This window comes from Taurulus bubalis (assembly GCF_910589615.1).
Source record: "Taurulus bubalis genome assembly, chromosome: 17".
NCBI classification, from domain to species: Eukaryota; Metazoa; Chordata; class Actinopteri; order Perciformes; family Cottidae; genus Taurulus; species Taurulus bubalis.
In genome coordinates this window covers 8,129,927-8,143,876 of record NC_136605.1, presented here as the reverse complement: position 1 = coordinate 8,143,876, position 13,950 = coordinate 8,129,927, and the positions used below count along the sequence as shown (strand labels likewise).

Here is a 13,950-nt window from a genome sequence, read left to right as displayed (position 1 = left end):
CATTCACTCCATCACGTGTATCCTTCATCATAGGGCAGGAGCCCGAGGACATACTTAGGGTCACACATGATTCAAAACATCATTTATTTTGTTAAACTTTTCTCTGTTTCGTCATATTCTTCTTGTGAACTACTTGCTTGCAATATCTTTGCAAACGTCATGCAAAATGAGACGATGACCAGCTTTGACCTTAACGCCATTCTGCATTCAGACTGTGTGACGACATGTAGTCTACAGTAGAGACAATCATTTATTGTTGGTTTGGTCCCTCAGTCGGGCTGTTGGTCGTATCCTTCCACATCGTTGTGAATGACGTCTGCGTGGTGCGCCTCACAGGCCTCCACCACGCGCAGGACGGCTGCGAGGCGCCGGTCAAGAGCGGAGAGGTGAGGCTCGGAGAGGAGAGGGGCCACGCCCGCCAGGGGGTCCCGGAGCAGCGACTCCCGCATGGCATCACTCAGACGGAAGCCCGGGAGGGACAAGAGGCGCAAACGGAGTAGGGTGGAGCGGCGGATCCTATAAATATGTGGGTGGAGAGGCAGATCAAAATATTAACAATTATAGCCAGAGCATTGAGGGCCCCTCCTCTCAGGGCCCTTTAACTGTCTATGTGTTAACATCTACTCAGTCAAATCACTGTGCTGCACTTTGCAACTTTATCGACTCTTGAATCAAGACTATTTAAGTTTCTACCAATTTATTTCACTCAACCTTACATTGTGCTTTAGTCTCTCAGTGAACAGACATGTTTTAGTTATTTTACCTGCAACACTGTTGTAAAGGAACAAGAATGGACGGCTCATCCCGAGAGTGACGCCCAAACCTGGAAAACACATTAATTTCATAAAAAAAAGAAAGAGGATTAATATAATGTCACTTTACGTATTTGGCTGTCAGGTATGCGTTATATTATTGACATGTTTACTATAGCTGAGCTCGCAGTAGACCACAAAAACACTTTAGTCACTTCAACTAGTGCAATATCAATACATGTTATTCTGTCTCTCTGTACAATATTGCTATTGTGGATTCTTTACTGTTTTTAATACTGTTTTACTGTGTATTTATAATACTCGCTTTTTTTATTTTTACTATGTGTCTCTTGTGTGCACTTTACCCGTCTGCTGCTGTAATCCTGCAATTTCCCCACTGCGGACTCATAAAAGAATATCTTATCTTATCTTATCTTAAAGCGACATCATGATGAGCTGAAGTGACTCAGTAGCGGGTGTTCATACTCACGCCCGTCCGTTATCCAGGTGAAGCAGAAAAGTCTCATTGCCAAATTTCTCAAATGTCTCATAGTGATGTCTGTCCATGTTGCCTTTGAATGAAAGACATTTACCTTCATTATAGGCTCTTTAATAACGTCATGTATTGATGAAAATGCATGACAACATCCTTATCTATATACCCATGTTTGTTTTACCCATATTTTTTTCTCTTAAAGGAGGACAAAGCGGTTATAGTTACACTGACTGAGAGCAAACTGACTGAATGCCGGCTCAAGTTAAAAAACGTAGAGACTGACCCATGAGGAAGTCCAGCACAGCCATGTCTATGAGATCCACCAGTCTGGTGCCCTGGCTGTAAGGAGCCCTCTGTTTCACTGAGTCACAGTAGGCCGGGTCCTTCTCCCACCTGGGAACAGCAGGCAGGTTAGAGAAGACAAGGGACACTGATGGGAAACACATTTAATGTGTGAATGTGAGGATGTGCTTGTGTGTTTTTTACCGTTAAACAGGACTTTTTAGCCTTTTATTAAATCTTCTTAGCCATTGTATCTAATGCCGCCCATGCTAACTATCCTTTGTGAGACCGGACCCAAGTTAATCTGATAATATCACTTATAGTTGGAGGCCTACAACATAAAAGGGTGAACACAATAACAGTATAATTGACAAATCAATTAAATCAAATCAGTTTGAGCCCCTTCGACAGGTTCTGCAACCGCCCCCGAGATTTTTTTGACACATGGTTTTAATTTGACTCAGTAAAGATTTTATTCCAGTATTGCTTTCTTGTGGTTTGGAGGCCTCCAGACAGTCACATGAGCTCCAGGGGGAAATGTGTTCACATTGTCATTACAAAGTAGCATATTGACCTCCAACAGTGTTTCATTGCACTGCAGCGTGTACATAAACTACTGACCTCTTACTGTTTGTAGTGATTATGGCCATAATGAGTAATAGCACTGACATCTATATTGATTACACTGACGGGTGTAAGACACAATTTCAATGTTGTGTTGCACCTCGCCCTCTGGACCACCAGAGGGCAGTGAAGGCTCATGATTCAACATATAGTCATCCAATTGCAAAATCCAACAGCAACAAGGTGGCAACATTACAACTTATACATTCATAACTAGACATTAAGAAACGGAAGTGTTTACAATATTCTGTCCACCACCAAGTGTATAAATGTCGGTGGAGAAAGAGCATTTTGTGTTCAAACCGATCTTTTATAATACACATTACTTATAAACATTAGTAATGGCATGACTTTTACTGCTAATATTGACAACTTCAAACCACAGTATCAGAGGTGAGAGTGTACCCACGCTGCCAGCTTGCTGCGGCTGTAGGCGCGTCTCCACGGGGACCTCCAGGACCTGCGGGAGGCCAGGGTGAGGTCAGGCAGCATGGCGGCCACGGAGACCTCCAGCTCATGTGGACGGCCGCACACCGGGTGCTCTGACGAGCAGTAGTACTCACACCGGCCGTAGAAACACACGTTCCCCACTGGAGAGGCGAGAGTTTAGTTTGTGTGTCATCAATTATGGGAATGTGTTGTATGTGAACTCACTGTCTTCCCATGCTGGATATCGTATATCACTCACAAGTGAATTGGTCTGCTTTATGTACACGCCTCCAAAGTCATTCTTTGCACCTTCAGGGAGCAAACTACAGCTACTACTACCTTAAACTTCATAGTGACTCTGAATGAGTCTAAAGCTTTGCTGAAATCTGTGAGTGCAAATGTGCTATCTGAACAGACATATGTGTGTTGATTGTTCAAACTCTGTGTTGCTGATGTTCTGGGCAAGTCTCCCTTGTAAAAGAGATGTTTGCTCTCAATGGGACGAGCCTTGTTAAATGAAAGCTAAATAAAATGAATAATACAAATAAATTCCCTCACACATACCAGGGGAAGTGAAGAAGGTCCGAGACAACTTTTTGTCAGTGGTAATCTCTCTGACCTCTGAGGTGACGTTGATGAGTCGGCCAACTACTGGAGGGATCCTGTTGAAGCCCAACAATCTGAAGAAAAAAAAATATACAAGCTAGAATTTGCGCCTGACAGTTGTTTGCCTCCGCCAACCAGTGAAGTTGCAGTTTCTTCCAAAATATCTTCACTTCAAGTGTCATTATTAGAATATAAATTCTTAAGTATATGGCCAAAAATGTGTTGACCTTTGACCTCCAAAATCGGATCACTTCATCCCTGCAGTCTAAGTGGACTCATGAAGAAATTTCCTCCAAGGCCCTGTTCACTACAATGGACTGGACGGACGTGAGGTCACAGTGACCTTTGACCTCGTTTGTGCCACATTTGAAGAAATATAGCCTCCGCACCCACGACAGGAATAAGCAGGTACTAACAAAACGTAGAAGAGTAAAACACTGTTACTCTTTTCTATGCTACAAGCTGAAAGCAGCTTCATGAAGATGTAATCCCAGTAGCCTACTGGGTCTACTGGTTACAGAATGGTCTCTCTCCCCAGCAGGACTCCTGACACGTGGCTCTGTACCTGTCGAGGTGAAAGGCAGCGATCTCTGCGTTGTGTCTCTCAAAGTCAGAGAAGTAGAAGAGGTTCAGGTCCGTCTCTGCGTCTCGGGATTGTCTGTGAGACAAAGAGAAGCATGAAACGCATGAGGAGGGATGCTCTGCTGCCCCGTGTTGCTTTACGTGACGCAGCTAAACCCGGAGCAACACACACACACACACACACACACACACTGCCATTCGTCCATGTTTTCACTCGGTCAGTATCGGGTCCACGGCCTCTTACTTCATGGGCTTCAGCAGAGCTTGACCGTGGTTCGAGAATGTCACAAGCAGTTTGAGCTGGGTGCCTCCTGTCTTCTGAACTGAAAGATATACATGAATACTGCTATCATCACACACTGGAATATTAGAGGACAGATTATTGCATAGTGGGTCATATGAGGACTGCACTGGGTATTATGCTCAATGCAGTGCAGTGCACCTGTTTCTCCACATGGTGGCCTTGAACCAACAACTGCTACTTGTCCCTCCATAAGGTACAAAATACTGCAGTGAGACCTGAGTAACATATTCAACGACATTGATTGAATCAGCTTTATTCCTCCTATAATGCATCATTTATGTAAAAACCTATGATTGATCATCTCGAAGGGCTCTTTGGTGAATGTTTACCAACACTTGAACAAGGAAGTCAAAAGATCATAAAGCATCTTTGAGTACGTAAAAAGCGTTTTATAGAAAAGAAAAAAGAAATAGAATTATTCACTAGTTTTAAAAATGATTTCAATACTACATTTATATTTTAAAATTGAATTGGACACCGAGGCACTTTTTGAGTCTTTTTGTCCCCCCCCAAAAAAATGAGTGTGAGCCACTTCACACAACCAGGCGGTGATAATGAGTCAACTCAAAGCACCTTCTGTTCTTTCAAATGAATGTGTTACGAGCCCAGACATTGAGAAGAAGAGAACGCGTTGGTTGTTGGCATGCTATGCATGTAGGAGCAAGTCCTGTAAATGATTCAGAAGATAGAAATCCAATCCTCTCACATTGATTCATAATCCCTGTTTCTGAATAAAGGGAATGAATCTGAACTCCAATGTTTAAAAGGTATATATATGCACGCTGTGGCAAGAGTTAAACGTAAAAGAAAAGGGAGGATGCCGTCACAACAAATCAGCCTGTTGCTGAGATTAGTGTTTAATCTGCAGCGTATAACACAGACATCAATGCATTATGTATTGTGCGGCGTGCTGCAGACGGGGACAGGGTGTCTGAGATGAGTAAACACACAACCGAGCGTGTGTTGATGCAAGGGAAGTCGTGTGCCTGTGTGTGTGCCTGTGTGTGGCACTTGTTCACCCGGGTCAGTGTGTGTGTGTGTGTGTGTGTGTGTGGGTGTGTGTGTGTGTTGAGATAATGTAAATGTGTGGGAGGATTATATTTATAAACCCCCCACACCCCTCCAAAAAAAAGAATGTGTGGATTTAAGATGATCTTTAAAAAAAACATCAATCACTTTGCATTATGTGTGTTGGTGTTCTAAGTTATATCAAAATCATGGTTTAGTCCAGTATAATATGCAGAAATCCACGACACCGACGGCACAATCTACATCCTCCTAAACTCAGTGGAATCTGCACATGGCCTCAACAGATTTTTAACATTGCAAGTATCATGCATTTATTTGTTTTCTGTGATATTTTAGGACACACACACGCACACACACACACACACACACACACACACACACACACGCACACACACACACACACACACACGCACACACGCACACACGCACACGTGCGCACTACATGCCTCCTCTATGTTTGCTTTTCCACCTCAAACTTTCACTCTGACCAAAAGGATTTGTGGGTCATCAAAACGCGCGCTGGATCCTCCTGGGTTCAGTCTTTCTTTTTCTGTGTAAATGTTCCGGGAAAAATACTTTGAAAAACATCAAATGTGAGCACCTAAGGATCTGTCCTCTGACATTGTGTAACTTTGTGTGTGTGAGTGTTTTCTAAAAATGTAATCTCCACTGTTCTAAATATGAACTTTGGCACAGTTTGCCGGATTCACTGAGTGAAAACTTTGGTGAATGCTGCGCTGCCTCCGGCTCTCGCACAGCAGCGTGTTTGTATGAAGGGATTAGAGTCAAAAGGAGAAAGCAGCCGGCTTGTGACTTTGTAATTGTGTCAAGAGGAATCTGAATGATCCTTCTGAAATGAAACCTGAGCACTGAACGGATAATTCAAGGTTTAAAGATTAATTCAGTTTCTAAATTAAAGGTTGATGCATTGAGTTGATGCCTTGAACCCGACGAGACAAAATAATGCAAAAAAACCATCCGATAAAACATGAAAATGAAAAAATCAACAGTTTCTGAAATTTAACTGGCGTTCATAATAAGACATCACTAATAACTTGCTTTTCAGTTAGCCTTGTTTCAGTAAACACCTTCATCACCTCAATATTGAGCAGAATACAGATCTTTAATACGTTAATGCTTAAAGCAAGTGCTTTCACATGAGTGGGTTGTGCCGGTTCTGGTTATTATCTATAGAATCACGTGATTATGTGTGGCTGACACTTCAGGAACTATTTTTAGGGACAGACTAGATTGATGGGAGCGTAATGAAACAACTGGTGCTCCTTCACCTTCTTCACTGCGCACCCTCCTCCAAGGCTTCTCCTTTGTCTTTCCTTCTCTCTGTCCTCTAGCCTGCTGCCCCCGCAAACCTCCCATTTGCTCACCAGCACCGAGGATACGTTGCGTTGCCAGATAGTGAGTCATCTGGGCCAGATTGGGATCCTTCCTGTCGTACAGCTCCCAGCGAGAGATGCCCAGGTGGAACCGTAGCCAGGGAGGGTGGGACTCCACGTCCCTCGTCCAAGAGACTTTGTCGTAGCCTTCCTCCTCCTCGCTGTCACTTTGCCTTCGGGAGAAAAGCTCGATGAAAAGCTCAGTCAAGCTGAAGTTCAGAGAGTTTGTTTCAGGTTGACTTTGAGATATAAAACAAGCTGCGTGATGAATAATGTATACAAGACAACCCTTTTGCAATAGTAGTATCACCAAAAGTTATTTTTTTTCTCCTTAAACTGTGGGGAAACATTGCACCTCATTGTTGGAAGAAAAAACATATTTACTCTTCATCAATTACTGTTTCACGGTTATATTAATAATCATATGTTCGGTTTATTAATCATATACTGTGTAAAGGCTTGTGGCTTCTCATTTGACCTACTTTCCTGTTAAAACATACGTATACTTTTCAAGTAACCTTTTGATAGTCATGAGACTGGGGATGCCTACATGTCTCTGTTTGAAGAACGTGGTTATCTTATGAACTTGTTATCATATGACCATGCCGATGCGAGGTAATCTAAAGACGCCATGAGAGCTTCTGTGATTGTGTCATTAATGTATTTAAGAGGTAACTCTTTGCTCATTCATTGAGCAGTCCAGGATACGCGATTGACATATCATGTTGTGTAATTCTTCTCTGCTCCTTCTTTGCAAAGAATAAATGTCCTGATCAATGATTTTACCACCAGGTGTCGAGTACATTTTTCTATCGCTCATCCTCCTCATCCTTGAGACAAACTATTCATTCAAAACCAATATTGATAAATAATCAAGAGGACATTGATCGATTCTCTTCATCTGTTTCCCTTAAATGGACCCGTACTTGTATAGCGCCTTTCTAGTCTTCCGACTACTCTAAGCGCTTTTAACACTACATGACATCATTCACCCACTGATGAGAGAAGCTACCATGCAAGGTGCCACATCAGATTATCAACCATTCATACACCGTAGGCACAGCTACGGGAGCAATTTAGGGTTAAGTGTCTTGCTCAAGGACACATCGACATGGGCTGGCGGAGCCGGGGATCGAGCCGCCGATCCTCTGATTGAAGGACGACCCTGCTCACCACTGAGCCACAGTCGCCCCAATCGCCTTACCGCTGACTGTCATCATTGTTGTCGTCTTCTGCCTCCTCTTCCTCACTTCCTCTCTCCATCGAATGTTCATTTGACTTCACCCTCAGCAGCCAATCAGCCTCTTGCAGCTCTGGGCGCGGCAGGTTGTACAGCGGGTGCTCGAACAGCTCGTCCAGCTTAAAGCGACCCTTGACCTTTTGACCTTTTCCACCTCCAATCAGTGTGTTTTCCCTCTCAGTGGCATCACTGAAGGAGTGGTTGGCATTCAGTTTGCGCTGCTCTTCACTCTGGGGGATGGTTGGCAGTACACATGAGGCCGAGGCAGCTGAAGAAGAGGAGGAGTGGGAGGAGTGGGAGATGGACCGACGGTGCTGAGTATCTGTTCGAGTTGGAATGGAGGAAGAGGAGGAGGAGGGGGGAAGGACACAGGCTGTCTGGAGGATAGAGAGACAAAAAAATGCAAGCAAGAGGTTGAGAGCAAGGGACAGACACGCCAGACCCAGATAGATAGAGCGAGTGGATCGGCCCAGGCTGTGTTTCTTCATGCTGGAGGAAAGAGAGGCAAAAAAACAGAGAGACATTTAAAATCCAAACAGACCATGGAGCCCTGCCAAGCCTTCAAACGTGATCATGATGAAACATTTTCTGCTTATTGCATTCCACTCACACAGACATACAGGAGTGGACAGAATAAGAGAAATGTGAAGTAGCTGGATTGCTCACAATGGCAGCTGTATCAAGGTAAATTCAAATTGGTGTTTTGCCCCCTTTAAAAAAAGGTTTCAGCGGAACAGAGCCATGCTAGCACCACTGTTAGACTGAACTTGAGCATGATAACATGCTCACAATGAGGATGCTAACATGTTGAGCAGGTTTAATGTCAGCCAACTCAGTGAGGCCCTGATCAGACAGAGCGTGTTTTAGCATAAAGAGTAAAATGCCCTGAGTTGAAATTATTTTCGGAAAAGCATGCATTTTTTTCTCATTGTTGCTGGAGATATATGACTTTACTGGAGGCAGATTAGTGGGGTACTTGAGATTTCCTGTGTATATGTTAATTTAAATTGTCCTATTGCCTTATTAGGTAGCATACAGTTCATGGTTTGTGTTGAGCTAACATCTATTATCAGTTGCATAGCAAACCTCTTTGTTTTAAAAAAGACGTGGCAAACTGCAAAAAAGACACAGTTTGAAAGTTACCACGTCATGACAAACCATCCAATCCATGTCATACCATGTGAACATCATGTGCTTGAACATCTTTAGCATGGGAGCCACGTTAGCATGTAGCTCACTAAATGTGTGGATGGTGTTTACAACAGTTAAAACACGTTAGCTCCATTCACAAAACCCATTGGGGCGAAGGTTGTGGTGCGAACGCAGCTCCCACACTACCACAATAACATCTCACTTTTAAAGAAATTCTGCAGCAGTTAAACATCTGCTCAGTTTAAACGTAAGCTAATGCAGCCTTTATGGGACGTTCAGGGACACAAGTGTTAAGTACATTTCTGCATCCCTTATTCCTCAGTAAACTGGAGGTAGACGATCTCCTCCAGGTAACTCTACAAGAGGATCAATATACAATATTCATCCATAACTACAGCTGTTCTTAGGGCAAACTGTTGCCCTTCACTTCATCTTTACTTTATAAATACATTATATTATGTATTAGTTGGCTGTTATTCTCTGCTAAACTCTCCCCACCCTGTACCAAAGGAAAACACACACACACACACACACACACACACACACACACACACACACACACACACACACACACACACACACACACACACACACACACACACACACACTGATGAGCAAACATTTAGAAGATTTAACTCCCCACTGGTTAATTTACATGGACACACAGACAGATGGATGGACTGAGAGACAGGAGTTCATACATACATTTACACTGTGCAGATTAAGCAACAACAAAAAAGAATTCAGATAACCATTTACATCAAATCCTCAAAAGAAAGAAAAGCTCATTAAGGAAATCAATACATTATTGAACAACACAGTGCTCCCAAATTCCCTCTGTGGACCATCAGGCTGGATGAATTACTTACGTCTCCCTCATTCAAGGCCTTTTTTTCTTCTCCCGCTCTCCAGTCTGCTCCTCTTCCTTAATGAGGTAGATAATCAGTTCGGTGACATTTCTACCACTCTTTTCCCCCGTGCTCTTTCCCAGGAAGAACGTTATCATGCGGCCACTGCAATCCAAACAGAAGTAAGAGGACTGGCATGCTGCGGTTGCAGTGACCTTTGTCGATGTGACCCACAGTTAAGAGGAAGGGAATCGCAATACAGTGCCAAATGATCTTTTAGTCGGTCTGGATCAATGCACGGTGGGTGATCATGCAACAGTATCACTGACTTATAATAGTAATCTCAGCACAGGTGTGGTGGGGTCAATGGAGTAGCCCTGGAAAAAATAAATGCTATAACAACAAATTTCACCTTTAACATTCTATCTCTAGAGCAATAGTTTGACATTTTGGGAAATATTCTTGGCGAGCCAAGAGTTAGAGGATTTTTGATATGAAGCTGTACTGTTAGCAACTTGTTAGCGTAGCATAAAGACAACTTGCCAGGTTCTGTCCAAAGCTAACACCATTCACCTACCAGCAGCTTTTAAGCTGACAAACTGTTTGTAGATAGTTACAGAGTCACCACTGGCAGTCACATCCAAATAAAATGAAACACCAACACTAGTACAAGTGATTCAACCAATTTAATTTAATAGAGCTAAACACTGCTTGTATCTGGTTTCAGTTGGTTACAAACTCCTACAATTATGTAACAAATAAAGGAGCTAATACAGTCAATTCACAAAGCCACTGACTTTGACTCTTATATCCCAGGACAACTACAGACATTTACATATCCCTGCATATCCCTGCATATACCTGTGACACTTTAATAACTCACTTATTTTACCACGTTGACCTAATTGCTACTTTATATTGTAAATCTTCCTATTTACATTTTGATTTACATGATGTCTTATACTATTGCGTTGTGTTTAATGTTATGCACCAATCAGAATCAGATTATTCACCTAGTTCAGGGGTGGCCAACCAGTCAGAGACTAAGAGCTAAATTTTTTACTGTGTTACCGCATAGACCCACATCATACGTCATCATGACCTAGTTTGACCACAAGTTTAGCACAAAGGCCTGAATGCCAAAAGCTAGTGTTTTCCCTCTGGTTATATTCATTATGCTAAGCTAAGCTAACTGGTTGCTCATAGTAGCTTCATGTTACTGCGGTGCCATTATTCTCATGTAAATCCCATTGGAGAGCAAATACATATTTCCCAAAATGTCAAATGAAACCTTTAACCCTGTGGTGTCCACATGTTGTTCTTCTTTTGTCTCGTGTTGTGTAGCCTCCCTCATGTCTTGAGGTTTTCTCTGATCTTAAATTATTTCTTTTTAAAAGACACAGTGCGGTTTGTGTTCATTTTGTGAATTCATTGAGACTCTTTTTCATTAAGCCCAATGGACCGCTTTAATAGTCTCAACTACTCTCCTCAATGAAAATGTAAGTGCTGTCAAAAGCAGTGAGCTGGATTGCATTAAAGTTCGCACAGAGAAACATGCAGAGTAATGAATTCATACTCTAAAGGAGCACAGATTAAATCAAATATTCATCTCTTTGACACAGTCTGTATTTTTGATCATGTCCCCTCTTCTTTTGTCATCATAAACCATTTGTTGTATCTCCTGCTATGACTTTAAATCCTTCACTCTGACTTCCAGTGCTTTCTGTCCCCTGAGGGTTGAGAAATGGTTGTCTGGCATACTGCTAATTAGCCAACTATATGTTTCTGTTAATTAGCTAACTTCGCTCTGAGAGAGAATGCATTATGTATATTGCAGTAGGTCCCAGTAGAGCCGGCTGATGTTTTTCAAAACTGGGGCAATATGCTGTGGTATCATATGCAGCCTCAGAAAGTGTTTCTTTACATGTAAACAACTGTTGAATGTCGCAAGTGCGGGGGGAAAAAAATACAGCAAATTTGGAAAAATCTAAATGCAAGACAACAGCAATTTATCCTAATTATTCATCATAATGACAATGCCCTTGCAGTTAAATGGAATAATGTAACTGGGAATATATATTTTAGGGTTATTATGACTCAGGGTCGGTTATGTCACAGTGGTGCCATGATTCAATACAGCAAATGTATGTATTTGCTATTTTGTATTGTATTGGAATAAAGTGTTTTTATTGCGTGGACTACATATTAAAACATATTTGGTGGTGATGTACAGTAGTACAAGACTACAGACACGCGCTGTGAGTCCAGAGACTGTTTAAACCATGGACGCGGTCTCCGTGACGTCACCCATAGGTTTCTGAAGAGCCATTGGGAAGCTCAAAGGGGATGAAGTCGTCCGTCGCCATTTTCCCAGTGACGACACAGTTTCACTCTGAAAATGGGCGAGAGGTGTATCGTCTGTGGAGCTGAGGCAGTAGCTATAGCGACCTGAGACAACACACACCTGTCACTCAAAGCGTCCACTCCCTCATTGGCTCTTTCTTTTCTCAGCACAGGAGGTTGTATCTTGGAGCTAAATGCTAATACAGTGATAACAAGGAGCTTTAAAGGACGAGGCCGGAGATATTCCATATTTCTGTTACTGTCGAGAAATCCCATAAAGATCTAAATGCCTAAACAGAGGATGTTCTTCCTGGGGCAGGAATGAGGAAATTAAACTTGCTGAGAAAATTATGGTGCAGTTCTACACTGCCATCGTTGAGTCCATCCTCTGCTTCTCCATCTCCGTCTGGCATGCTGCAGCCACTGCCAAGGACAAGGGCAGGCTGCAGCGCATCATCCGCTCTGCTGAGAGGGTGATTGGCTGCAATTTGCCGTCCCTCCAGGACTTGTTCGCTTCCAGGACTCTGAAGCGAGCTAGGAAGATTGTGGCTGACTGCTCTCACCCTGGTCACAACCTGTTTGAGTCCCTTCCCTCTGGCAGGAGGCTGAGGTCCATCAGGACCAAGACCTCCACCACACTAACAGTTTTTTCCCGTCGGCAGTCGGGCTCATAAACAGAGCCCGACTGACTGATTCTGTCACCCCCAGTACTATTTATCAGACTTTTTTTCGGACCATTTTTATTTCTTTTCTTTCTTATTACACTCATGCCACTTAACATACACTTTAAATTGAACACACATGTCACTTTAACATACACTTACATTAACGTTATCTGTTTGTCTGAGCACTTTATCTTATACTTGATTTAAATATCATTGCACTGTTGTTGTCGTTGACTGTTGATTGTTGTTTGTCTCGTCTAACGTTTCATGTCTAACGTATGCACCTTCCGTCTAGAAAAATTCCTCGTTTGTGTAAACATTCCTGGCAATAAACGGTTCCTGATTCTGATTCTGATTCAAGATATACAGTATGTGATGCCTCATGAATCGCCATCTCTTTACAGGTTTATGCCTCCAGTCCAGAGGGAGATCTGAGGTCACTTTGGGGTCAAGGGCTCAACAACAGAAAGGATCAATGAAGGCACAATCCTACTGTACATCCAGGGAATCTGCTATCTCAGTGCTCTGATCCTATTACAGGTTATCAAACACACAAATATATATTTAAAATGTGTGTTGCTTTCAACCTCACCACAGCCTCTGTCCCCTTTCACACACACACTCGCATTCAAACAGCAAAAAAAACATCCTTCAAAGCTTTGAAGCCCAGTTTCCCTTACAGCAGTTGCAGCTTAATGTAGGTTGCTTGGAAACAACCCAGAATTTTGGCGCCTAATTGGAGCGTGCATGCGCTTTATCCAGCAGGCAGGCGGACGGCGAGCGACCCTGATGTGCAAACTCAGGATAAAAGACAAAGTGAATTTAAGATCACATCTGCCACATTAGAGGGAGAACGAGCGCAGAGGGCCTATCGGATCATGTGGACCGGCGAAAGCCTTGGAGGCTCTAATGTGCGGGGGTCTGCATGCTTTACGCTTGTTTAGAGAGCGAGTGTGTGTTCTATCCCGGACATGTAGTTTGTCTGTGTTTGTGCCTGGATGTAAACATTGCTTTAAATTGCCTTATGGGTGTGATGTTTTTTTTGTTGCCGTGTGCGAGTGTGGAATACAAAGAGAGTGACGTGTTTAATCATGTGTCGGCTGATGTTTGAAGGGCTAGAGGCGCTATATCTAGGTGGTTCCCTCTCCCTTTGTGTTTAACCCAGAGTACCTCTGCAGGTGTGTGTGTGTGTGTGTGTGTGTGT

General features: G+C 42.9%; 1 protein-coding gene across 1 annotated transcript; it reads right to left on the bottom strand.

Annotated features, from left to right (window-relative positions):
• Window positions 1-269: 269 nt before the first annotated feature.
• LOC306750176 (extracellular serine/threonine protein kinase FAM20C-like) lies at window positions 270-12,104 on the bottom strand (the record flags this gene model as incomplete). The annotated part of the gene is made up of 11 exons (XM_079233571.1): window positions 270-516; window positions 764-823; window positions 1,243-1,324; window positions 1,532-1,641; window positions 2,564-2,744; window positions 3,148-3,263; window positions 3,755-3,847; window positions 4,016-4,094; window positions 6,490-6,671; window positions 7,703-8,227; window positions 12,046-12,104. The coding sequence occupies 11 exons, from the start codon at window positions 12,102-12,104 to the stop codon at window positions 270-272; spliced, it is 1,734 nt and encodes a 577-aa protein (XP_079089697.1).
• Between the last annotated feature and the right edge of the window lie 1,846 nt (window positions 12,105-13,950).